The sequence below is a fragment of the Danio rerio genome, chromosome 2, assembly GCF_052040795.2.
Source record: "Danio rerio strain M-AB ecotype USA chromosome 2, GRCz13ab, whole genome shotgun sequence".
Lineage (NCBI taxonomy): Eukaryota > Metazoa > Chordata > Actinopteri > Cypriniformes > Danionidae > Danio > Danio rerio.
The window spans coordinates 34,112,096-34,139,053 of record NC_141022.1 but is presented as its reverse complement, the minus strand read 5'-3'; the positions used below and the strand labels follow the sequence as shown (position 1 = coordinate 34,139,053).

Sequence of the window (26,958 nt, the reverse complement as noted above, 5' to 3'; positions counted from 1 at the left end):
ACTGTTTTTTAAAGTCCATGCTCACTAACACTGCACTTGATCCAAAATGTCATAAATAGTAACACAGCAAAATACTGTTGAATTAAAACATTAGCAATTATACCTTTTATTTATTCATTTTCCTTCAACTTAGTCCCTCATTTATCAGGGGTCATCACAGCGGAATGAGCTGCTAACTATTCTGGCATAAGTTTTACATAGCAGATGCTCTTCCAGCCGCAACCCGGTACTGAGAACCCGGTACCATACAATCTCACATGCACACACACTTATACACTATGGCTAATTTAGTTAATCCAATTCCCCTATACCACATGTCTTTGGACTGAGGTGGAAACCGCAGCACATACAGCAAGGGTGTCCAAACTCGGTCCTGGAGGGCCAGTGTCCTGGAGAGTTTAGCTCCAACCATAATAAAACACACCTAAAGCAACTAATCAAGCTCTTACTTGATATACTAGAAACCTCCTGGCAGGTGTGTTGAAGCAAGTTGGAGCTAAACTCTGCAGGACACCAGCCCTCCAGGAGCTTGGACACCCCTGACCTAGAGGAAACCCACACGCACATGGGGAGAACATGCAAACTCCACAAAGAAATGCCAACTGGCCCAGCCAGGACTCAAACCAGCGACCTTCTTGCTGTGAGATGACAGGGCTAGCCACTGAGCCACCGTGCCCCTCAACTACATCTTTATTGAAGCCAATCATATCTTTATCATAGGATAAATGTGAATATTCTAAAGGCACACAGCCCATTTTGCTTTTTTTCCCATAGTGTCTCAAAATTTTCAATCTGCCTACAAAGAGGTGCAGTAAAATTGGATATTTATTCGTTCACCATTCGTTGATATGTAATAATTACATACAGTAATAGTCACAAACCATGACACATCTCATTGAGATCACAAAAAAATCACAATATTAAAATTAATAATAAGAACAATGCTCATTGATTTAGTTACTTTGATGATCATCAGTGAAAAATTTGACATTCATTCAGCAAGTAATATACAATATATAAATATACAGTTGAAGTCAGAATTTTTAGCCCCCGTGAATTATTAGCCCGTTTATTTTTTCCCCAATTTCTGTTTAACAGAGAGATTTTTTCAACACATTCTAAACATAATAGTTTTAATAAATCATTTCTAATAACTGATTTATTTTATCTTTGTCATGATGACAGTGCATAATATTTGACTAGATATTTTTCAAGACACTTCTATACAGCTTAAAGTGACAATTAAAGGCTTAACTAGGTTAACTGAATAATTGTGTAGGTTAGGGTAATTAGGCAAGTTATTGTATAATGATGGTTTGTTCTGTAGACTATCAAATATAAATATAGCTTAGAGGGGTTAATAATTTTTTACCTTAAGATGATTTTTTTAATATTAAAACTGCTTTTATTCTAGTGAAAATAAAACAAATAAGACTTTCTAAAAAAAGAAAAAATATATTATCAGACATACTGTGAAAATTTGGGATTTGGAAAATATTTAAAAAATAAAAATAAAATCATAGGGGGCAAATGATTCTGTCTTCAATTGTATATGACTTGGTGATGGCATTATGAAATGATCTTCAATAAAATAAATAATGATTTGGTGATCTTCCTTTAGCATAATATTACAGTTGATGTGACATCGAGTCATGTGACCATTACGTTATACCGATTTGTATATTTGAAAAACTCATTAAAAATACATATTACGACACTTCTGAAATCCAGTTGTGTATGATGTGTTTGGCAGGTGTGTGAACATATTACAAACCTAGTGTGACATCATAAAATCACATGACCAGAAAGGTGTATAGATTTGTGTATTTAAAAAGCATATTCAAAATAGACTATATGATATGTCCAAAATTCAGTTTTTGTGTTTATGATGTGTGGCAGGTGTGCGTGAACATACAACTGCTGTGACACCTCCAGGTCACATGACTAGGAAGTTGCATAGATTTGTACATTTGAAAAATTCATTAAAAATATACTATATGACATTTCAAAATTCCACTGTTTGATGTTTTGCAAGTGTTAATGAATATATTAACTGTGCCAGTACAAAACCTTTTCTATCAAAATACTGGAGCACAATATAATAACAATGTAACAATCTCATTAACAACTTACAACTATGTATCAAGCGTTTTCCACTTTATTCACATGAGTACCTTTTATTTGTATGTTTTGAGACACTCTTAATTTCCTCAGAATGTCCAAATTAAAACCAAACCTAAAGCACCCTACAAATAGAGCATCGAGGCTGTCTATGAGAGAAATACAGAAGCAGAAGTGATATTTAGATGTACTCACTGAAGGTAGGACTGCCAGTTGACCTTGTTTGCTCGGACTTCTGCGGCCTTCGCTGCAATGATATTGGTGGGGACGGCAGCGTCCACTGCCCCTCGGATGTCCATCTTCAGATTTTATATTTAAGGATCTTAAAAATGAACACAATATCAAATCGTGATGTGCTAAAACTGAAAAGGTCACGATAACAAATAATGCAGCATCTTTAGTTACGAAAAGAGGAAAGACATTTAACACGGTGAAGGAACCGTGAATAAAGATTTCACGTATATTGTGTGACCGTGTGATGTTATAAAGCTGTAACGTTAACGGTCTATTAAATTAATCTAGCATCGCAAGGGTCGTTACCTGCTAGCTAAGGTTAAACGGCTAAAAAGCGAATTAAACGAGCTCATTTAAAATGTATACTGTATTGAGCTTAACCAAACATGTCTTTAAGTAACGTTGTAAACGTGGCATTTTTAAATCGTGTGACGATATCTTGTACTGTTGTCTAACAAAACAACTAACGTTACTGAATGAACACAGCCACTGACAAATGCTAATGCACGAAAACAGCGAGTTAGAAACGAAGCGCCACGCGTCTACGTTCACTACGACGTTGCTAAATAGTTATCTAACAATTATTGTTGAATCCGACCAGCGATACTTCAACAGAAATATAAAAAAAAACATTTTTGACTTCGCTTACCTGCTTCCTCTGCTGTCAAATTGCAACAAGACGTCACGGGACCAGTGTCACGTGATGTTGTCATGTGAGCGGGGCATAGGATTAACCCCTTAAAGAAATGTTTCTTGCTAGTGATGAGGATTTTATTTATTTCTCTGAACGGCTCTGCATACACCCTGCAAAGTCATATTTTGAGGACAGCTTTAATGAAAGTTGACGAGCCCCTTGACATGTTGACTATACTGTATCCATTCATTTTGTGTCTATGATGTGTGGCAGGTGTGTGAACTTGTGTACATAGCAGATACCAAGCCTGAAATTATTCACACCCCTGACAGTTTCTGACTGATGAGAAATACGATTTTGAAAATCTTCAAATCGGTCAAGAAAATCTACTTAATTCAACATTTTTTTACCTCATTAGATTCATTCATTTTCTTTTTGGCTTAGTCCCTTTATTTATCCGGGGTCGCCACAGCGGAATGAACCGCCAACTTATGCAGCACATTTTTACACAGTAGATGCTCTTCCAGCCGCAACCCATCTCTGGGAAATATCCACCCACACTCATTCACGCATACACTACGGACAATTTCACCTGTACTACCCAATTCACCTGTACCGTCTTTGGACTGTGGGGGAAACTGGAGCACCAGGAGGTAACCCTTGCAAACGCAGTGAGAACATGCAAACAACACACAGAAACGCCAACTGACCCAGCAGAGGCTCGAACCAGCAACCTTCTTGCTGTTAGGCGACAGGACTACCTACTGCGCCACTGTGTCGCCTCCCATTGGTAGATATAATTGTATTTTTTTAAGACTAACTCAGGACTTACAGAGAAAGACTTGACATAATAAAAAAATTATGTTTTGACTTCAAGGGATTTTCATCCAAAAATTATAATTTTGTCATCATTTACTGTCCTTTCACTTGTTACAAACAGTTTTGAGTCGCTCACTTTTTTTTTTTTTGGTTGAACACAAAAGAGATATTTTAAAAACAGTTGAAAACCTGTAACAAATGGCTTTGAATAAATCGTTATAAATGAAGTATAAATACTCAACTATAATTTACTACATTACAATCAATCAATAAAAAGATGTACTGAAGATATAGCATTTAATTAAAATAAAAAGTAATAATTTCCCGACAATATAGCTTAATTTGACAATACAATTTACATCTGTTATTAAAATGTAAACATTTGCATGCTTCTCCTGGTCTGCAAAAAAATGAAAATAAGAAATAAGAAAACTTACCTAAAATTTAGTAAATAATAAATTATCTATCTATCTATCTATCTATCTATCTATCTATCTATCTATCTATCTATCTATCTATCTATCTATCTATCTATCTATCTATCTATCTATCTATCTATCTATCTATGACTTATTACAAGTAGTATATTTAGTCAAGTTATCTTAAACTTAGATTGTTATTTGCTATTAAACACTTTTTCTTTCTTATTTTGTGTAATATGTCTTAAAACTACTCACTATACTGGAGTGTTTCTCTTAATTTAATTACTCATAATTCTGTCTTAAAATGAGCAAAAGCATTTAAACTTTAAACAAGAAAATTGTATGAATTTAATCAGGATCTACAATTTTTTTATTTAAATTGAGACTTGATAGTATACTTACAGTGCAAAATTATTACTTGTTGCTTCTCAAAATTCTGAGACTTAATAGAACATAACAGAATGAATATTATCACCAACAATGAACAAGTATGGGCAAACTTGAAATAACTTGTTACAGCTAAAATAAAATCTTAGTAATGTAAGACTAGAGTTTGCATGTTCTCCCCGTGTTCGCATGGGTTTCCTTCCATGTGCTCCGATTTCCCCTAGTCCAAAGGTAAAGGTATAGGTGAATTGAATAAACTTGAATTGGCTGTAGTGTATGTGTGTGCATGTGAGTGTATATGGGTGTTTCCCAGTACTCGGTTGCAGCTGGAAGGACATCTGCTTCATAAAATATATGCTTGATAAGTTGGCGGTTCATTCCGCTGTGGAGACCCCTGATAAATCAAGGTACTAAGCCAAAATTAAGTAAATGAATGAATAAATAAAGGGCTTAAATTATGTCTCTGAAGCTAAATGTCCAAGTAAAATACATAACTCTAAGCATTACTAACTAAATAAAATTATCTTAAAACAGCAATTATAAAAATGTTTTTGCTAGAAATAAGACTGTAACCCTTAATGAGTTTTTGCATTGTGCATTGTCAGTAAAATGCAATAAAACCACACATCGCTTGGGAGAAGTTCTTATAGACTCAAATCTATAAATACTTCTGTTTTATTTAAAGCATCTCCCACACGACACGCTCATGGCTGTGAACGACAAGCGCGCGCACACATCCTGTGTTTAATCTGTCTTAAGCCCTTGAAGTGCACTAAACCACCGGGGGATCAGTCTCGATGGGACATGCACAAGTGTAATCCCTGTTCTGCCCTGTATACAGTACCAAGAAGTGTTGTTTTCATTCGCCGTCCCCAGTTTAAGTTGCTTTTCCCAAGGCGACAGCTGACCGGAGATGTGAAACTGCCACGAACCATGAGGAACCGCGTGGCTTTGGGCTTTTGGGAACATGTCGGTTCTTTGCCAGCATGGAAGGGCTTTTAATGTGAGGGATGTCATGTAACAGACTCATCTTAAAGTGGGTGGTCTGGCCCTCTTCTGTGGTACCGAGTGTTCGGCGTCCTCCCTACTTGATGTGGGGACAGCTGAGGCATCTTCTCCAGGCCTGTCGGCACGACGAGGGTTACTTCGCCAACGGAAGTTATGAAAATGAGGACGAGAACGAAAATACGGAGGATGGATCAAAGGATCCCATATCCTTTCAGGTGAGAGTACGGAGCAACCTCTCTCTGATGTCAACACTATTAATTATTTAAAGTTAGCCACGCACGAGAGTCACACAAAAACCCATGCTTTATATGTGACAGCTAGATTGACTGTGATGAGAGGTCCGGATTTTGATTGTAACAATGGCCTTGCGTGTCCATGGACTTACATCAGTGGCCACTGGGTGTTATATATTTTCCAATGGAGGCAGCTCTCTTTGATGTGATCAGGTTATTTCCAGAAGCCTTCCTGTCTGAATGAGGATTAAGAGAATTTGACTGAATGGTTGCATAATATAGGAGTTGCAGCAGCTCTATTTATGGTTTACCGGGAATAGCTTCACACCAACGTGATTAGAAGCATCAGGTCTGTGGGATTTTGGGGAAATCTTGTTTTTAAACACCTGAAAGACTTTTGGAGTTTATATATAGAAGCAGATGAGTGCTTATCTGTAATCAAGTTAATATGTAGTATATTTTTAACATCAATAACTTGTGGCATCAAAACCCAAGAGATTCAGTTGTTGCTCCTGTTCTCTCAAGATTTTTTTTTGGTTTTATCAGGGGTGTAAAATAGATGTTTAAATTATTTTTAAAGTCAAAAATATTAAGTTATTATTATAGATCAGCAAACAATTAAAACATTACTTCAGATATTGAAGGGATACTTTACTTAAAAAAACAACTTAATAAAATAAAAATTACTCATGATTCAGGGGAGACCGGGGCACAAAGTAATTCTTTTTGGTTTTGGCCAAATAATGAGCAAAGTTATAGGGTTAGACAAACCTTTTTTTTTTTTTTACCAATAACACCCAAGCCTTTCCTACAAATGCTGGTTGTATGATCACCAGACCTATGGTTTCTGTGCAGTATATCCAAAAGTGCCAGAAGTAAAAATGTTACTATTCACCCCACCTGCGGGGCAAGTTGTAACAGACAGAGGGCTAACACATGCTTATGAAGTCAGATTTCACACAATTAATTTAAATTCGGTTTACTTTAAATGGTATATTTTCTCAGAACTTAACTTAGTACTTAACTCAATTTTATGCTTTTTATGTCAATTGTTTGTTACCTTTATTTTTTATCTGTTGGATAAAAACGTTCAGATTTATTTGCATTATTATCCATTATTAGACAATGCATTTATTTGCATTGTTAGCAATAAAATGTATTTAGTTCTATTAAAAATATTTTCTATTAAAAACATTTTTTATTTAAACCGTTATCATTATTACACTCACAAATGAACAATTATTTTATTTGTTTAATTGGAGTCTAGCAGTGTGTGGCGTATTTGTAACACCCTGTTACAACTAACCCAGCTGTGTCGTGTTTCCTCAAAACTGGCTACCAGTCATTGTGTTTTTTACACCTTTTAAAATGGTTCCGTCATATAGCCTAATACAGGGGTTCCCAAACTTTTCAGGCCGCGACCCCCAAAATGACAATGCCAGTGAGTCGCGACCCCCAATATATTCTGAGGTGGTTATAAATACAGAAACCTTGCATGCAATGGAGCACACACACCAATGGGCCCAAGTCTATTCTTCTTTTAATTTTTGTAATGTATGAGAGCTGTAAATGGGCAACAAAGTTTTACCAGGTGTTATGAAATCTGCTGCATCTGACACTATTGCTGTGTCTTTAATATAATGTAATTACCCCAGGGGTTGCAATCCAATAGAAGTAGTAACTATAAGCTACCATAGTAACTATATGGTATAAACAACTATTTTTTCTCTTCAGTAGGTTATGGATAAAATATGGTAATTCTTATTGTTTAATAAAAATAAAAAGATTTTTGGAAATCACCAGGCGACCCCCCTTCATTGTCCCACGACCCCTCGGGGGGTCCCGACCCCCACTTTGAGAACCATTGGCCTAATAGACGGTAATCACAACAACATAAGATTTTACGTACATACTTGCACAGATTTTTAAAAAAATAAATATAATAAAAAAAACAAAACAAAAAAACATTTATGCTGCAAAAAGTTTCTCCTGTGTTTCTTATCCAAATTTTGCCGAACTTTTTCAATAATTGTAAGGAAGATGTCTGCTGACATCTTGGTGAAAACCTCAGAAGCATGCCATGGTTAACCCTGAGCAAATAGCTTAAAACTCAATATGTTAAATTTTACCCTGTGTTACTTTGTGTCTCGCGCTCCCCTACTCACTCTTGGGTGCTTCCAAACCTCTTTGTGTTTTCTTTTTGTTTTAAACACAAATTAAGATATTGTGAAAACCACTTAAAATATTTGCTGTTTATTTAAATTACTCTTTAAAAAATTAACTTACCAAACACAATTCTTGATTTTTTTAGGGGACAACTTAATTGTTTTAGGTTGACTTGTGGATCCATTAATTCTATACACTGAATGTTGGAAACATTTAACCATTGACTTCAGTAGTAGGAAACATACTATGGAAGTCAGTTACATTTTCAGCATCCTTCAAAATATCTTTGTTTGTGTTCAACATATGAAAGAAAAAACAAACAAATTTGTGAAAAGTATTTTAAGGTAAACATTCTCTTTAAATGTAGTTATCTGAAGAACATTATATAAAAAGGTTTTTGCTTAATACAACATAATTCAAAAGGGAAGCAAGTTTTATTTTAAGCATCATTCATTTTGATTATTATTAATACAAGATTAGACTTAATGTCATTTGGCTCAGGTAAAAATAGATATTTGTAGATGTAGATGATTTTGGGATGCAAGTAAAAATACGAATGAATAAATAAGCATTAGTAAATAAGGACTTTGATAAACATAACTTTAAGACACTTTAACATCGCCGTAACTACACACTCTCACAGCCTAAACTTTATCATCTAGTAACTTTTGAAGCATTCAAAAAATTTTTACAAATTATCAATCGCAGTAATTATTCGTGATTCCAGGCCTTCTGCAATGATTCTGACTTTAAATGTTAGGCTTCATGAGAATAGTGTCAATAATTTACACCAAAATATGGTGTCGTGACAATTATGGTGAAATCATGAATTTAAACAACATTCAGACTATTCCAAAATCTCTTTAATCTCTTCAAAAGTCATTTGTTTTTCCTGAACTGTTTAATGTCGAATGTAGATGTTAAAGATTGTATAAACTAGCAAAACAGGTGAAAATGCATTCATTGACGCATTAATTATCCGTTGTATATATTGCAGATTGAAAGTTCAATTTGGAGAAGACATCTAGATATTATGGTGCATTCAAGTGTAGTTGAAAAAAGAATGTATTCATTCATGGACCATAAATATGAGTTAATTAAATAAATAGATAAATAAATAAAAAGATAGATAAACTAATAAATAATAAATTATACACACACACACACACACACACACACACATATATATATATATATATATATATATATATATATATATATATATATATATATATGTGTGTGTGTGTGTGTGTGTGTGTGTGTGTGTGTGCATGTTTGCGTGCGTGTGTGTGTGTGTGTGTGTGTGTATATATCATCTCAAGCCATCCTTTTATTCCAACCAAAGTGGGAATTGGCAAACATCCAACTTCTGAATTATCTGGAACTCTGGTTTTCAAGGTTTTGATGTCAGAGCTGCAGCAACTGTGTTTTATGCCTCAGGGAAAAAAAAAAAACTGGTATTTATGGATTTTCCAAAAGAAATCATGGTCCTAAGCTTCTTGTGAAGAACTTGCGACTTCTACCAAAAAAAAATAGTAAGCACTCCACACTCTAGGTGTGCTATAAATTACATAATGTGAGTATTTGTTTTTGCTTTTGTATTTAAACTGGATATACATTTAGTTGTCTGCAGAATTTAGTAATTTTTGCATTCATATCAAGGATTAAGATATTCTTTTGGTTTTTATTTAGTACAAGTTTGTTATGACAAACCAAACATTATTATTGCAGTGTTTAAAATGGCCCATATCAGGGTTTAAGGTTTTGGTCACATCGCTCACCCTTAATCAATTCAGCTAGAAGTTAATTGATATTCAAGACATCTTTAGTCCCCTGGTGTGCAGGCCAAAGGCAACTCCATTTGTTGCTGGATAATGAAGGAAAACAAATCTTGAGAGAAACGAAACGTGACCAGAGGACTATAGCCCTTCTTTGTCTATACAGTTCAAATATAACGCCAACAGCATTGTTTTCTTGTTTATATTACACATGAACATGTTTCTGCAGTCTAACTGTGTCTCTACTGTAGTTTTGTGCTAAAGAAAAAAATGTCCAAAAATGTTTTAAATATATATGATTTTAGTTTAAAAAAGGGTTCAAGAAAGCAATGAACGCCAGTAATATTCATTGTATACAATTCATGCTTTTAAACATTTTATTAGTGTAGTTCCAATGAATACACATACATATATTTAATCAGTAAGAGTTGGTCGTCAGGTCACTGAATGCTGGTCAAATGAGAGAATACTGTAAAAACATATTACTTTGGAAATACTTTGAATGGAATACTTTGAAAAAAAATGCTCATGGATTGTCATTTTATTATATAATTACATTACATTTAATCCATAAAACCCAGTGCATTTATGACACCCATAGAGACAATAGACTTATGTTTTATGTGCAATAAAATACTGTATTCTTGTTTTTGTATGTGGAGCGGCTTTACTCAATATGTCATCAAAGGGGAAAAAATGGACATCACTGTGGCTCAGTGGTTAGCATTGTCATTTCGCAGAAAGAAGGTCAATAGTTCAAATCCAAGTCCAGGAGGTGTTTCTCTCTGGAGTTTGCATGTTCTGTTTGTGTGGATTTCCCCCAAAGCTCCTGTTTCCCCCACAGTCTAAAGGAATGCACTCTAGGTGAATTGGATAAACAAAATTGACCTAAGTCTATAATGAGAGATTGTGTGTGGTCGCAGCTGGAAAGGTAAATCTGTCTGTAAAACATATACCAGAGTAATTGGCAGTTCATTCTGCTGTGGTGAACCCTGATAAAGCAGGTAATAAACTGAAGCAAAGTGAGGAGCAAAAAATAGCAAAACCATAGATGAGCATAGTGTACATGATTTTTTTGTTTAAAGGGTACCTATGATGCAAAGTTTGAGCTGTGTGTATGTATAGTGTGTCCACTGTCATACTGGAGGGCTAGAAACACAACAAGACTCTTTTTAAAAAAAATCACTGATGTTAAAATAGGTCGCAAATCCGAGTGATTTTGAGGCTCACCGCAACATGATGTAGGAGTGCAGTTTTCCCCGCCCACCGAATTGATTGACAGTCACCATGTTTCTATAATAACCTGTACACACATATCCACAGAAAATAGGTTTTGCAAATAAACTGTGATTCAAACATCTATTTCAATTTCATAAGTTTAAAAGTTTGAAATGTCTTAAAACAATAAGAGTATATTTGCAATGAAGAAGGTAAAATCATAATTTATAACTGATATAATTACCACAGCCGCATGGTGTCAGTAAACGCTGATACGTGTGTGTGTGTGTGTGTGTGTGTGTGTACTGCAAATGGCATTTGAGTGAGACTCATCATTTCAGAAAGGCTTGAATAAACTCCATCACCAATACATCAAATAAACTTACTTGGCAATTTTCACTAATGAACTGTATTTCAGCTTCATCCATGTCTGTCTCTATCACTCATTTACATGAAAACATACAAATTCGATTTTAATATGATTAAAGACCACCTCACACTGTGTGATTTTTAAAAATTTTTTTTATAAACATGAAAGAAAACGCCTCCAGAGTTTGACGTCATTCACCCGTGACAGTTTCACTATCCCGTGTTCTGAAATGATTCCTCACAGCAAACGTAATCAATCTGTAGCTGCAATTTTCCACTCAGTGTGTCTCAATAATAAAACCAGAAAAAAAAAAACATCTCCTCGCAGTCATTTGAATTGTCACATGGTTTGCGTCATCAGATTTGGTGCTACTATTGGTTCTTGGATTGACGCTCATCGCAGCTGTTGTCACACTGCAGAAAAAGTGTCTGAACTCTTCTGACATTGCCAGAACATCATCAGAGGTGTCTGTGAAAATGTTAAACTAACGATCACTGATCAAAAAAAATTAAATATTAAGGATATATATAGGATATAATAAGAATAGATATAGGATATAAATATAAAGGATTAAAATATTACAAAACATATCATTTTCTAGCCTACATAAATATGAAAAACCACTGCTTTTATGCCTTCTTCATCTCGGGAGGCTTTTTCAGTTCATTCATAACAATTTGCTTTTGTATAATGTTATTACTTTTATCAGTATTATTTATTATATCCATATTTATATTTGTTTTATTAAAAACAAGCTTAGATTTGCCCACCTGAAGGTTTTAGACCATATGGGGCACAGCATGTGTTTTAGGATATAACTCAGGTTTTTGAACACATTTCGTTATTATTGTTTATTTATTCATTTGCTAAAAATTAGAACTGAATTTAGAAATAGTTTTGAAACAAATATTTGCACTTAACAAATTAATTAATTAAATTAATTATTTATAGGCTAATTAATATCTGTACGTAAAGGTTTCCCTATCCACCAGAGCGATGCTCTGTTTAACTGTTTTCTGTAAAAAAAAACTGTTAACTGTTAGCTTGTGAAATGCTCAGTTTTTCCACTTACACTTACTTTATGTCATATAAATAGCAAATGCGCTTATGGAGCGACGCAAGGCTCTAAAAGGGAATGGGAGATGTTTTTATTTTTTTATTCGGCGGTCAGTATCAAATTTCATTAAAACAACACACTTCCACCAGTCCTCACTTTATACTCGCTTCCAATATCTCAGTTTGTCACAGGGCCATCAATGAAATTTTCTTGAATGAAAGTGAAAGTGCCGAACTGCAGTTAAAGTAAAAAAAAAAAAATGAAACACCTAAAATTGCATTATACTCCAGAGGACACGCAGATCGTGTAATGCACAATGACCTTAATTGAATTATGTGCTATAACATGTAAAACAAGATCATGGAAGGAACATAAAAAAGCAACTCCTGTAAACACCTTAATCATTTTGTTGTATTAATCACATTAAAGCAAATTATTTGATTTCTGATGTCCATGTAAACATAGTCACTGACTGCTGTTTATCGCATGAGAAACAGACATGTCGGTGGGAGCAGTAGGCGGGGAAAAACAGCTCATTTGTATTTAAAGGCACAGGGTACAAAAACAGCTACATGGATTATTTTCGTTCTAAAATGCCATTTTAACAGTAAGACGTATTAGTGCAAATGGGGCAAGTGTGTATTTTTCGCGAGCGGGTTGGTGACAGGGGCGGGGCGGAGGATCGGCGATGCCGGCTCAACATCGTGTTGTCTGTTGGCCTTCTGCGATGAACGATGGCATCGTCTATCGGCCCAACCCTAATTGTCATCAGACATCGAAATGAGCAGATTCTGGTGACCATAATAAATTATCTGATGGGTATTTTTAACTGAAACTTTACAGACATATTCTGGAGACACCAAAGGCTTATCTTACCTATTTATTATTTACATTGGTTTTATTAAAAAAAAAATAGATATATGTTTGCTAGCATTTAATGTACTGTAAACACTCATACACTCAGACATTAAAATATGCATAATATTTTTTTTTATGTGTTTGTACTTAGTCTGTTAATGGTAGGCTACACAAAACACCATGGCAAGGAAATATTATGGAAATATAATTTTTTTCCTAAACTGGTGCTACTGATTATAGGATGACCTATTACACTCATCATTGTGAAACAGCTGAATAAATGCGACAGGTTATTTCCAGCATAGTTGCCTTTCGACGGGCTCTTTTGGTTATTTAATGATGTCAGAGGGAAAAATGACAGATTTCGGATTCACTGCCTTGTTCTCGCTGAGAGGAACATTTTCTGCTCTCTTTTAATTTTTTGTTGAAAAAAAGCCCTTTGTTAGATGATGTCATTTATCAGACCAGCCTGGGCTTCAAACTTGGTGTATTTTTTAATGACCGTCTTAAATGTACATAAGAGTGACTCTAATGACCTTCATGGAGATCAATTTAAAAATGACATGCACCTTAAAACCAGTTTGTGCTCTGCTAGAGAGTTATCGCTTTCTGTTTCTACTGACCTTTCTGTTTCAAAGGTTACAAAGAAGAGTTCAGCTCCGCTATTGGCATTAAAGTATTGGTTTTGATGGAGGGTTATTTTAGAACAGACCTTTCATTTTTCATAGGGAACTGTATTGGAGCTACAAAAATCATCATAAACTCCCAATATGATCATCCTAATGTGAGAAACCCCATATAAAAGACATTTATATAGTGCATTCATTCATTTTCTTTTCTGCTTAGTCCCTTTATTAATCTGGGGTCGCCACAGCTGAATGAACCTCCAACTTATCCAGCATTTGCTTTACGCAGCAGACACCCTTCCAGCTGCAACCCATCACTGGGAAATAGTTCCATTTACACACACACACTACGGACAAGTTAGCTTACCCAATTCACCTGTACCGCATGTCTTTGGGGAAACCAGAGGAATCCCAGCTGACCACAGGCAGAGCATGCAAACTCCACACAGAAATGCCAACGAACCCAGCAGAGGCTCGAACCAGTGACCTTCTTGCTGTGAGGCGATTGTGCTACCCACTGCACCCCCCCCCCACACACCTTAAAATATAAAAGACATTAATATAGTTCCTAATTAAATTATAAAATATTAATTTAATTCTAAATAACTTTCAATTAATTAATTTCCATTGTTGCCTCTGGCTTGCTTGGGGGCCGGTGGAGCAGCTTTTCAGTGAATTGTCCTTCAACAGTATTTAATTCATTTATATTAATCTAAATTAATCAGTTTTAATCTAACTGGAACTAAACAGCGATCTACCTGCCTGGCATGCTAAAAATGTCCTACAATATGTAATATTGTTATTATTTTGTTTTGTTTTTTTTTTCTGTAAATTTAAAGGCACCTTCTAGACACTATCTAAATGTTGTAAATTTCTAAATAAGTTCAAGTACAGGGCTTGTAAACTTTTTAAATTCCTGGTAGCCCTCGGGTAGGCACTTTAATTTTTGGTTGCCTGAATATAATTTTAGTAGCCAAAATAGAAAATACATTATTCATTAAATAAAAACAAAAACATACATTTACTAAATAAAAAGGTAATTACAATTGTTATAGGCTATATTATTAATATTTTTTATATATATTCATAAATGACCAAAATTGTATTTTTTATCAATGGTGTAGAAAGATTTTGGGTAAAAAAATTAACAGCCCCGGAAAGTCGGGCTTCCGGAATTTGCGAGCCATGAAGTAACTGTACTCAAAGGAGGGACTTTGCATGACTTGACTTGTTTGATTAATTATTCATTTACACTTTATTGAATAAAACTTTTTGGTTTTTACGACCGCCTCACAGCAAAAAGGTCGCTGGTTCAAGCCTCAGCTAGCTCAGTTGGCATTTATGTGTGGAGTTTGCATGTTCTCCCCATGTTCGCCTGGGTTTCTTCTGGATGCTCCGGTTTCCCCCACAAGTCCAAAGACATGCGGGACAGGTGAATTGGCCAGGCTAAATTGTTTGTGTCATATTGTTTTATATTTTAAGGTGGGAGGGCAGCACGGTGGTGCAGTGGGTAGCACAATCGCCTCACAGCAAGAAGGTCGCTGGTTCGAGCCTCGGCTGGGTATGTGTGTGAATGGAAGCGTATGTGTGTTTCCCAGTGATGGGTTGCTGCTAGCTCAGTTGGCATTTCTGAGTGGAGTTTGCATGTTCTCCCCGTGTTTGTGTGGGTTTCTTCTGGGTGCTCCGGTTTTCCACAAGTCCAAAAACATGCTGTATAGGTGAATTGGCTAGGCTAAATTGTTCATAGTGTATGTGTATGAACGACAGTGTATGGGTGTTTTCCGGTGATGTGTTGCAGCTGGAAGGGTATCTGTTGTGTTAAACATATGCTGAATAATTCATAATTTTATGAGGAACTATATTAATGTCTTTTATATTTTAAGGTGTGGGGGGGGGGGGGGGAGCACACTGGTGTAGTGGGTAGCATAATCGCCTAACAGCAAGAAGGTCGCTGGTTCGAGCCTCGGCTGGGTCCATTGGCATTTCTGTGTGGAGTTTGCATGTTCTCCCTGTATTAGGCTGGGATTCCTCCGGTTTCCCCTTCAAGTACAAAGACATGTGGTACAGGTGAATTGGGTAGGCTAAATTGCCTATAGTGTATGTGTGTGAATGGAAGTGTATGGGTGTTTCCCAGTGATGGGTTGCAGCTGGAAGGGCATTTGCCACATAAAACATATGCTGGATAAGTAGTCGGTTCATTCCGCTGTGGCGACTCCAGATTAATAATAATAAAGGGACTTAGCCGAAAAGAAAATGAATGAATGAATTGTTATTATAATGAGGAAGGCTACTTGCAATAAATAAATCTTGAGTGGTTCAATATTTCTAAGATATCATTTGTTAAAGTCTTAAAACAGCCTGAGCCGGTGTGCCTTTGTGGAAGGTGCAGGAACAAACTGTGAGATAATGTTCTTGTGTGATCTGTCATTTTCTCTCCTCTGAATGTTCCACTAGGTGAGATATAGAAAAATGTTTTATATTTAGTTTAAGATTAAAGTTTAATGCACGCTGGAATATCATTAACAAAAATAAGAAAGACCTTAAAATCAACACTGCAAATGACGAGAATAACCATAATTCATGTTCATCTAACGATTTAAACAATTTTTATATTCGCAACCCTAACCCTTATACGCAATAAAACCTTATTTCTGTACAAATATAGACCCATACAAGCAGTCAAACAGCACCACCTAGCGTTTGCATTAACCTGTGCGTTTCCACATTCTTTCCCATTAAAGTGCTTGAACGTGATGATGAATTTATCCTTCTGCTATATCTAAATCTCGAGTTGTATTTTCTAATTATCCCAACACATATAACTTATTTTTATCGTACATCACCTGCTTTAAATATAGCATTTTTAATATTCACAGCAGCAGGCTCGTCTTTGATGTCTTATTCTTTTAGGAGTTTCCAGTAATTCTGCGCGTATCTCCAGCAGATGTCAGTAATGCTCTTTTATATCTTAATAAAAGGCCATAAAGCAGCAAGGGAAGATGGTAATCACGACTGCCTGCGACTGCTAATTAGTCAGCAAATGAACACGTCATGAACGTTTTCATATCTAAAGGATCAGCCGATAATGGTCCTCCTACTTACTTACAACCAACCTAATGGGTTACTATTATATTTGGTTATATTACTGCACGAGGAGTATTTGTGGGCTATGATTTTGTTTGCTACAAAATGACTTTTCCGGTCACCCTGTAGATGTTGATGTGAAATCAGCACCATGGACAGAGACAGTCGGGCTGTTATCTGCTTTCATTCTGCTGGCAAGATTTGTTGCTTCGCAGATTCTTAACTGTCGACTGATGTTTAGAAATAGAAAGAAACAGGCTGGATGTTAAAATGTGAGATGATTATAAAAGTATTAAATTAGGTTAAAAATATAGGCTACAGTTAAAAAAAGAAAGAAATTGACATCAACAATCTTAAATTGCAATTAAAAGTTTATTCTTTATTTATTTATTTATTTTTTTTACCAGTTTCTTTGGTTAATTTGGGTTTCTGGCTCCACTCTATGCTAATTTAGCATTTTTAATGTTAACCTACGGGCAAAAGGTTATTCCTGTCAAAGGGTTTTCAAACGGGAGTCCAGGGAGAGGGCTACAAGGGAAGGGGTCTGTGGAAATGTTTGGAGAAAAATCGCCACAATTATTTAACATTGCATATAATATATAAAAAAATAAAATTGTATTAGTATTAATAATAACAATTTGGTTATCCCCCCCATTAATATTATTATTTTGGCTGCACAGTGGTGCAGTGGGTAGCACGTTGGCCTCATAGCAAGAAAGTCGCTGGTTCGAGCCTCGGCTGGGTCAGTTGGCGTTTCTGTGTGGAGTTTGCATGTTCTCCTCGTGTTCGCGTGGGTTTCCTCCGGGTGCTCTGGTTTCCCCCACAGTCCAAAGACATGTGCTATAATTGACAAGGCTAAATTGTGTGTGTAATGTAAAGTGTGTGTGTGTGTGTGTGTGTGTGTGTGTGTGTGTGTGTGTGTGTGTGAATGAGGGTGTATGAATATTTCCCAGTGATGGGTTGCAGCTGGAAGGGTATCTGGTGCGTAAAACATTTGCTGGATAAGTTGGCGGTTCATTTCACTGGGGCGAGTCCAGATTATTATTAATAAAGGCACTAAGCCGAAAAGAAAATAAATGAATTATTATTATTATTATTATTATTATTATTATTAATATTACTAATTTGTTTAAACAGTTAATGTGGTTTTAAATTCATGATTCAGGTATTTAATTACAAAAACAAATTGTGAATAAGGTTCAAATAAATAAATTATATAAATAATAATTATATATAATTAATTTATTTTATAAAATAAAAAATCAAACAAGACTAAAATTATTCATTTTTTAATGAGTAAAAATACACTTTCATAGTATCTTTAAACAGAAACTACATATTTTAGCTAGTATAGGGATCATTTGCCCAATGATGATCATGTTCAGGGGCATGGGCATTAAAAATATTGAAAATTAGCCCTAATCTGTAACACTAATAAAAAGCTTCGATATTACTGAAACCCAAGATCATTTATTACTATATTAAATGATTAGGAGTGCACTTGATATTTCTTATAATTTTTAAAATGATGTCTTGTGCTTGCTTTCATGTCATGCACTTATTCAATGTCCGTAATCTATTAGGTTATTTATTGTCTTTATTATGTCGTGATGTTTACGAAAGCCCTGGTGCCTGACAAGAAAGGGAACCTCCGTGTGCTGTTGATGCGCTCTGGGCGGGGGTCTTTCTCACATTTTCAAGCCCATGGTCCATCATAATAACCCTGTCAGTCACATTCTGACACATTACTGACACCTCCTGTGAATTCAGTCGGTTTGCATCTGATGACCACTCATTCAGTTGGTGACAGCCTCAAACCTGGCCATCCTCCTCCATTAAACACACATAATAACATTTAAATCGTTGTGTTATTAGTAGTATCATTTATACATTAAGGGACGGTACCTGCAAAACGGCACGTTGGATAGTTAAAAAAGTCTCTGTTAGTCCTGCAGCTGTGTATGAAAATGTCTAATCGTGTCGTATTTTACTGTTGCATGTTAGTGCATCATGAATCAGTGACATCCAGAGCATTTACGCTACCGCCGCCACAGCTCGCGAGAGACACGCATGCGCACTGACAAAAAACAGCCGGTCTTTAAAAAATCCTTATGCCAACGGATGTAATCAAGGGAAAGAATATCTCTTATCTCTGGGCATACATGGTGAAATTGTAAGTATAGGGGTTCTTTAGTTGTTTTTAAATATACGAGGAGCAGAAAACGACCTTTGAATGTGATTGTTGAGGATGGCATGTCATGTTTGACAGAAATGTCTTTTCGATGGTTGTCCTGGGCGATAAAGAGATATTGTAGCTGTGCTTCATGGTGGCACTTTGCAATGCGAGGATATGCGATAGAGACGTTAGTGCGTTTCGTTTTTGCTTATTATTAAAGTAAAATGCACGATGTCTTTTTTTATTCTATCCGCGTGCCCCATCTTTAAGCATGCGTTGCGCATTAGAAGCTATAATATTAAATTTATCGTCTGTTCTGCTTCGGTCAAATCAAGCTGAGCATATCGGGCTTTTACTCTCTGCCAGTCTAATCATCATGAACGTTTGCCATTCGTGCAAGCAAAGAGACGCAATGCTTCGCAAAACTGTTTAAAAACATATATATAAATCGGGCATTATCATCAATCACGGCTCGAGCATTTCTTATGCACCGCGGCTGTGATCAGTGATGAAGGGCTCCAACTGCAGCTCGACGCGCTGCGCGCCCCCTCCTACCCCCAAATATGCCAACATCTTCCAGCTCGAGAGAGCAATATGATTCCACGATTCTATGGAATCACAACAGCAAGATTGACAGAGATCAGAACAGCTAATCACGAGTTACTTGGCGATTGCTACTCTCATTTCTCTGCATTTAAACAGACAACTCAGTCCAGAAGCCTATGCATTTGCTTCTGATAACCTTCACAGCAAGGTTTGTTTAAGCCCCAAAGCCATGTTGTTTAAATCACCAACACCGAAGCTTGAGGAGAAAGAGAAAACCCACCCACATGGCAACACGTCTAAATTTATTGAGCTGTAGGCCTAAGCATGTTTGCGAACGAGAAGCACTGTTAACACTGAATGTGCTAATTATTTTATGATAATAAGCTATTTCATGAACATGCTTGTGATTCAGATATGCAAGGAACTGCAACCTAATTGGTGTTAGTTGAGTGGATTGGAGTTTTTAATTGAAAAAAAAACTTTTACTACATGATATTTTGAAAGTATGGGTGTGTATGTGTGGTGTGCAGTGCTGAGAAGTAACTGATTACATGTAATCTGGATTATGTAATTAGATTCCAAAAATGCAGTAGGCTACTTGTTATTAGATTATCTCAAGGGCAGGAATTGGCTTTTTTTATTAGTGGTAATTTTACCTTTGCGTCAATGGCATTTTAGTGACCTTAATAATTGTTTTCATTCATTATTTATAAATGTAATTTTACTCCAAGCAAATACTTTAAACAACAAACTGTATAAAATATTATAGAGTTATAAGAAAAAGTGGGGCATTGCAGTGGCGCAGTGGATACCATGATTGCTTCACAGCAAGAAGGTTGCTGGTTCAAGTCCTGGCTGGGTCAGTTGGAATTTCTGTGTGGAGTTTGCATGTTTCCCCATGTTTGCGTGGGTTTACTCCAGGTGCTACGGTTTCCTCTACAGTCTAAAGACGTGCAGTATAGGTGAATTGAATAAACTAAATTGGGCCTAAAACACATGCTGGAATAGTTGGTAGTTCATTCTGCTGTGGTGACCTCTGAAATAGAGACTAAGCCGAAGGAAAATGAATGAATGAATAATAGAAAAAGTAAAGTGGTGCGAGGCGGCACCAGGTCGCTAGTTTCAGTCTCGGCTGGGTCAGTTGGCATTTCTGTGTGGAGTTTGCATGTTCTCTCCGTGTTTGAGTGGGCTTCCTCCGGGTGCTCCGGTTTCCACCACCATCCAAAGACATGCGGTACAGGTGAATTGAATAAACTAAATCGGACGTAAAGCAAATGCTAAAATAGTCGGCAGTTCATTCTGCTGTGGTGACTTTAATGAATAAGTAAAGGTGTGCAGTGACAGAAATTGACATTGACATCATTGTTAATTATAGTTAATCATATTTTAACAATGATTTTTAATGTTGATTGATAGAATACATTAAAATGTGTTTGGGGGAAATTGTACGTCACATTCTGGCTACACAGAACAAGATCTTGATTTTAAAAAAGCTGCAAATTTAAAATAAATCTTGTTCTTACAGGTTTATTACTTCAGCATTTGGTTATTTATGAAGAGAGTAAATTAATTAGTGATCCATTCTTCTGAATGTTGGGCTAAAAGCGCATTTTAGTAAATTATAAATCATATAAAACAATTATTCATAATGTAGTGTAAGTGGCAGACATAACATAAACATCTTGACAATGTCATCACAGCTCTCTAATGTCAGTTATTGGTCTTGTTAAAAGCAAGTCAAGCCAAAAGTAATCTATTATACATTATGCTATTGACTACAATGGGGTATATGCACACACACTTTTAATTTCAGCCAGCCAACCGCAGCGCTTCTGGTGAACTGTTTTTCCATTATAAAATTGTTACGTTTAAGATCTGATTTCTTTAAAAATCAGTGATCTTCACTGCCTGATGAATATACAATAAATAGTGGGTCTCAGACTGGATAAGAAGCACTGCATTAAATTACATTTCCCCTCGGCATGTCTTTAAAACATGACAGTTTATTTGACCCCAGTATTTTCAATGGAGTTTCTGCGCTAACCTACTGGTACTGACGGCTCTAGTGGTTGCACAGTCTTTCATCTTGTTTTACGTTAAAACAACTAAATTAATGATTAACTCTATTTAATTGAATGTATTGTAATTACATTACAACATCGATGCTAGAAAAGGAACGCTATGAAATTGAAAATAGTAATATTTAGTGATGGGTCGTTCTGGAACAACTTTCATTCATTCATTCATTTTCTTGTCGGCTTAGTCCCTTTATTAATCCGGGGTCGCCACAGCGGAATGAACCGCCAACTTATCCAGCTAGTTTTTATGCAGCGGATGCCCTTCCAGCCGCAACCCATCTCTGGGTAACATCCACACACACATTCACACACACACACACTCTTACACTACAGACAGTTTAGCCTACCCAATTCACCTGTACTGCATGTCTTTGGACTGTGGGGGAAACCGGAGCACCCAGAGGAAACCCACGCGAACGCAGAGAGAACATGCAAACTCCACACAGAAACGCCAACTGAGCCGAGGCTCGAACCAGCAACCCAGCGACCTTCTTGCTGTGAGGCGGCAGCACTACCTACTGTGCCTCTGCTTCGCCCTCTTGAATAATTTGTTATTTTAAACAAATCTTTTGCATGACTCGAGAACGATGGGTTGAATCGAGAATGATTCGTTCATTTGCACACACGCACATTTGTGCAGAAGGAGTATAAAATTAGTTCCTTTTTTGAGTCTTCTATCGGGTTTGAGTCTTTCGCTCATCACGTGACAGACAGAAGACACTCATATACATTTAGAGCCGGAAAAAGATTTGATCTGTTCCTTGGGATTGAGTCAGCTCTTTTTTTTATGCTGTCACATAATAACCGAACGACCCAAAAACCAGAAAACTCGAAAGAAGAACTAATAATGCTAATCAGACTGTGTGCTTTGGTTAAGCCTATATGGGACTGTCTGTGTGATGTGAACAAACTACTAAAATTTAAAGATCTGTCAAAAGCTGAGCTGAGCTAATTATAGACAGGTAAACAATTATTAGAGTTAAGAGTTATTTTCTCTTTCTTATAGCATTCTAGTTATGACTTGTTTGTAGTGTGATCAACGTTTGGTGTAGTTGTAGATGAGTTTGGAAATAACCATCATTTTAATATTTTGGCAAATTGAACGAAATGAACCAAATGACTTGAAAAAAAGATTCATTCTTCTCACTGAATGAGACTCAAAGGTCCAAGTCAGTAAAAGGATCTGATCTTCCCATCACTAGTCATATTAAGCTTTCACCAGAAGTTTATAATTGGCTGAAAAACAGTAGCTGTGCATATACCTCATTTTCATCATGAAATTTACAATCATTAATAAGCTGCGACTTGTAGCTAATCTACACAGCACTGGCAGTATGCATGTATTCAAATCAGCAGATTGAGCACAAGTATGTCATAACATGTCCCCACATGTTAGTATTTGTGACATGTTAGGACATTTTGCTTTCTGGTCAAGTTGAAACATGTCTTGTCAATCTACATGCGCATTTAGCATCTTGCAAGGGCTCGCATTCAGTCCTTTTATTATGCGGCATGATTAGTTAATGGAAACCACTTCTGCGCATATTTGTTTTATCACTTGCCATTTCTTTAAAAGCATCATTTTCTCTATTCAATCCATTAAATGTTTAAGTGGACTTGAGGAAAAATAACTTCCTCCGATATCTACACCCTTCAATTGCTTGTTGAACCAATAATTGGTCCTGTTGATGTATGTGGCCGCAGTTGTATTGGCTCCATCTCAGTTGCATCCTGTCTCCTGCAGCCCATGGGATCAGAGCGGATGGAGATGCGAAAGAGGCAGATGTCGGTGCAGCAGGAGTCGGTGGCGGGGACCACAGCACCGGCGCAGAACGAGCAGCCCGGCCAGGGAAACCGTGCCTCCAACGCCTGCTGCTTCTGTTGGTGCTGTTGCTGCAGCTGCTCCTGGTACGATTTTATTTACACTGCTAATGTCAGATCTTATCTAATGAGATTCGTTTTAGACAGGAAAAGCTCGTATCATAAAAAAATGATCACATCTAGTTATGTTTAATATATATATGTGAGCTTTTTGTTTGTAAGCACAACAGAAATGTGTAATTGTTATAATGATCAGAGCTGAAAAATAAATTAAATAAAAAAAAAAAATTAAGCTAAATGTAATGCTGCAAGTTGACACTTTTCATTTCATTTACTGTTTCTACATAACATTGTGATGTTTTAGGCTTTTTTGAGGGTGGATATTTTGAATGTTACAATTTTTATTAATTTTGGTGCCATTTTTAGCCATCGTCAATTTTTAACCCTTGATTATAGGGCTGCACAATATATCAAAAAATAAACGTTATCACAATTAGTTAATTAGTAATTAGTTTAATATAACCTTTTCTTATGAAGGGCCAAAAACCAAACTTGATTGAGTGCTGTGGACTGAATGTATATATATTTAGCTGCATTACAAAGTTTACATGAATAATTTCCTTGTTTATTTAAAAATAAATAGAAAACAGTACATTAATCATATTAACTAATCCATTATATATTTCTCACATTTTATAATGAACTCAATACACTGTAAAAAAAGTCAGTACAACAACAACAACAACAAAAATAACATATTCCTTATTTCCTTTTGCTTTTTCTTGTTAACTCAATCACCTGCACTGACCTAAAATTATTTTTTATTAATACAAAAAACATTTAGTTGGGTTAACATAAAATTATTAGTTTTTTGCAGAGGTGAACTACAGTTTTTTGGAGAGGTGAACTACACAGTTGTGCCAACTGAGGTTTTTTTTGTCTGCAGAACTGGAATGCCTGAAGTTGAGTGAAAAAAAAAAACTTTTTTTTTTTTTTTAACCTATAATTGATAGGACAGTCGAGAGTAGACAGGAAAGCGTAGGGGGGGATCGGAATAGGACCTTGAGGTGGGATGTGTCATGTGTCGACACACTAACCACTACACCATTGGCACCTATGTATACGTTTGAAAGCATCAGTTGCACGGACCTAAAATGTCTGAAGTTGAGTGAACCAAAAAACTTTTGTGGAAATCGGTACTAAGAAATAATAAATTAATAGAACAAACAATCATAGTTCAGTTGAAAAAAAAAAAAAAAAACAGGAAGGCATGCTTCACATGTGAAGAAATACAAAGCATTTTCCCTGTTTGTCCAGCCATGTTTTGATCATTGCCTTGTTTACCGTTATTGTTGTTTTACCTCCTGTCATGTTTCTAACTCTGTGTCTAATAAAGGTTTTATTAACATTTGTCTCTGTTTTTTTTTCAATTGAACTGTTTGTTTGTTCTGATAATGTATTATTTATTAGTAACAATTTCCACTAGAGTTTTTTTGTTCACTTTGTTGTATTCAAAAGTTGAGTGCATGTCAGTGGCAATGGTGTAGTGGTTAGTATGTCGATATTTGGCACTCTGGTGTTCACGGTCCCCTGGGTTTGATTCCCGCCTCGAGGTCTTATGCCAATCCTTCCCCTCTCTCTGCTTCCCACACTTTTCTGTCTATACTCTCTATTGTCCTATCAATTAAAGGTGAAATACGTTTAGCACACAAGAAAAAACAAAGCGAAAGGAAATAAGGATTATGCTTTTTTTGTTCACTCAACTTCAGGCATTCCAGTTTTGCAGACAAAATATGTTCAGTTGGCACAACTTTAAAAGTTTTGGTACAGAGTAGTTCACCTCTCCAGAAAACTAATAATCTTATGTTAACCCAACTAAATGTTTTTTGTATTACCGGAAAATAATTTTAGGTCAGTTCAGCTGATGTTTTCAAAAAGTGAGAGAACAAAAAAGGCAAAAGGAAATAAGGATAGTGTTTTGTTTTGTTTTTTTGCACTAGCTTAACATTTTTTACAGTGTATATTGAAAACAAATGAATTCCATTTGTAACACTACTTTGTAGTTTATAATTGGCTGAAAAACATTTTAGTTTATTGCCAAAATACACTAGTCAAGCTGCACCTGCCTTTCCCTTGATTTGCTTACTGAGGACATCTAAATTGTGCTCTATCCGCTAAGCAACAGTATGTTCATTTAAAAAAAAAAATGGATTCCTTTACGACATTTAATTAAAACATTTCATTCAAGTTAGTCTTTTTGTAGCTTAAAAATAAAACTAATGTAACAATCACCAGCGATCTAGTGTTCACTGGTGAACTACACACACATCACATGAACTACAGACACACTATCGTACTACAAATCCCGTCATTGCACCCCGCACACAGCTGTTCCAGATTGCCATTAATTACACACACACACACACACACACACACACACACACACACACACACACACACACACACACACACACACACACACACATACACACATACATACAGCCAGAGGATTGTCAAGGACTGATTACAAGAACTATATAGTTCAGTTTGTGTTCTCCTTTTGTGGTCTGTTTTTCTGTCACAGTCCGGTGTGTAGATTATTGTAAAACTATAACAAAACAAAACAGAACTAAATCAAGGCAAGACAAATCAATAAACACACGGGCATCTTGGGAGCAATAAAAAACAACAAACAATGAGAGGTTGTGTAAGTGTCAAAAATATTTCAAACTTGCATGACTTTGACAAAGTCATCACAGCTCTCAATTCTCCAATGTCAGTTATTGTCTGAGATTTGCACAGGATATTTAGACAAGAAATCCTCTTATTACTGTATATAAATGTATTGCATCTACTATTTTTAGCATTATAAAAAGATCTGTAATTTTGCTCATGTGAATTAAATGCTGTTTGCTTATTTTTCATGTACAGTAATAAATGTCATTTTCACTCAAGTTTCAGAGATCCCAAGACATCTGCATTCAAAAAGTAAAAAAATAAAAAATACCTAAACTCATTGCTTCCTGGCTGTGAGCTTAAAATGAGTAGCATTTACAGTGTTAAACTGACCATTGAGAAGGTAAAAAGCCACTCCAGGGCTTCCTGATGCCTGCTGTTAGGTGTCTTGGGATCATGATGTGTTTACTACCTTGCAGTCTCACTGTTAGGAATGAAGACAGAGATGAGAGGAACCGGAGAGCCTCGTATGACTTTAAAGCAGACGGGGACGCAGACTTCGAGGAAAGGTCAGTTGTTGCTTTTTATAGGAAGAGGTTTAGAGGTAAATGGGTGAAAATAAATGTAACTGTAAATGTGTATGCAA

At 36.0% G+C, this 26,958-nt stretch overlaps 2 protein-coding genes across 14 annotated transcripts in view; one reads left to right on the top strand and one right to left on the bottom strand.

Annotated features, from left to right (window-relative positions):
* atp6v1h (ATPase H+ transporting V1 subunit H) overlaps positions 1–3,070 on the bottom strand; it is a 60,156-nt gene extending 57,086 nt beyond the window's left edge. For both annotated transcript variants that reach the window (NM_001291708.1, NM_173270.3), the window contains exons 1-2: positions 3,005–3,070; positions 2,317–2,443 (exon numbers count right to left, since the gene is read on the bottom strand). In NM_001291708.1, the coding sequence (NP_001278637.1) occupies positions 2,317–2,420 (104 nt within the window). In that variant the 5' untranslated portion in view covers positions 2,421–2,443; positions 3,005–3,070. The remainder of the gene's footprint in view (positions 1–2,316; positions 2,444–3,004) is intronic.
* A 2,237-nt stretch (positions 3,071–5,307) lies between these two features.
* Positions 5,308–26,958, top strand: part of rgs20 (regulator of G protein signaling 20) — a 32,001-nt gene continuing 10,350 nt past the window's right edge. For 2 of the 12 annotated variants that reach the window (XR_015477683.1, XM_087239230.1), the window contains exons 1-3: positions 5,308–5,840; positions 23,560–23,723; positions 26,804–26,881. Coding sequence is in view for 11 of the 12 variants with exons in the window: in XM_087239230.1 (XP_087095356.1) it covers positions 5,628–5,840; positions 23,560–23,723; positions 26,804–26,881 (455 nt within the window). In the remaining variant the exon portion in view is untranslated. Of the gene's footprint in view, positions 5,841–19,089; positions 19,189–23,559; positions 24,711–25,190; positions 26,882–26,958 lie in introns of those variants that run through there. The other 10 variants (XM_087239232.1, XM_087239238.1, XM_087239233.1 and 7 more) reach the window with 10 other exon arrangements.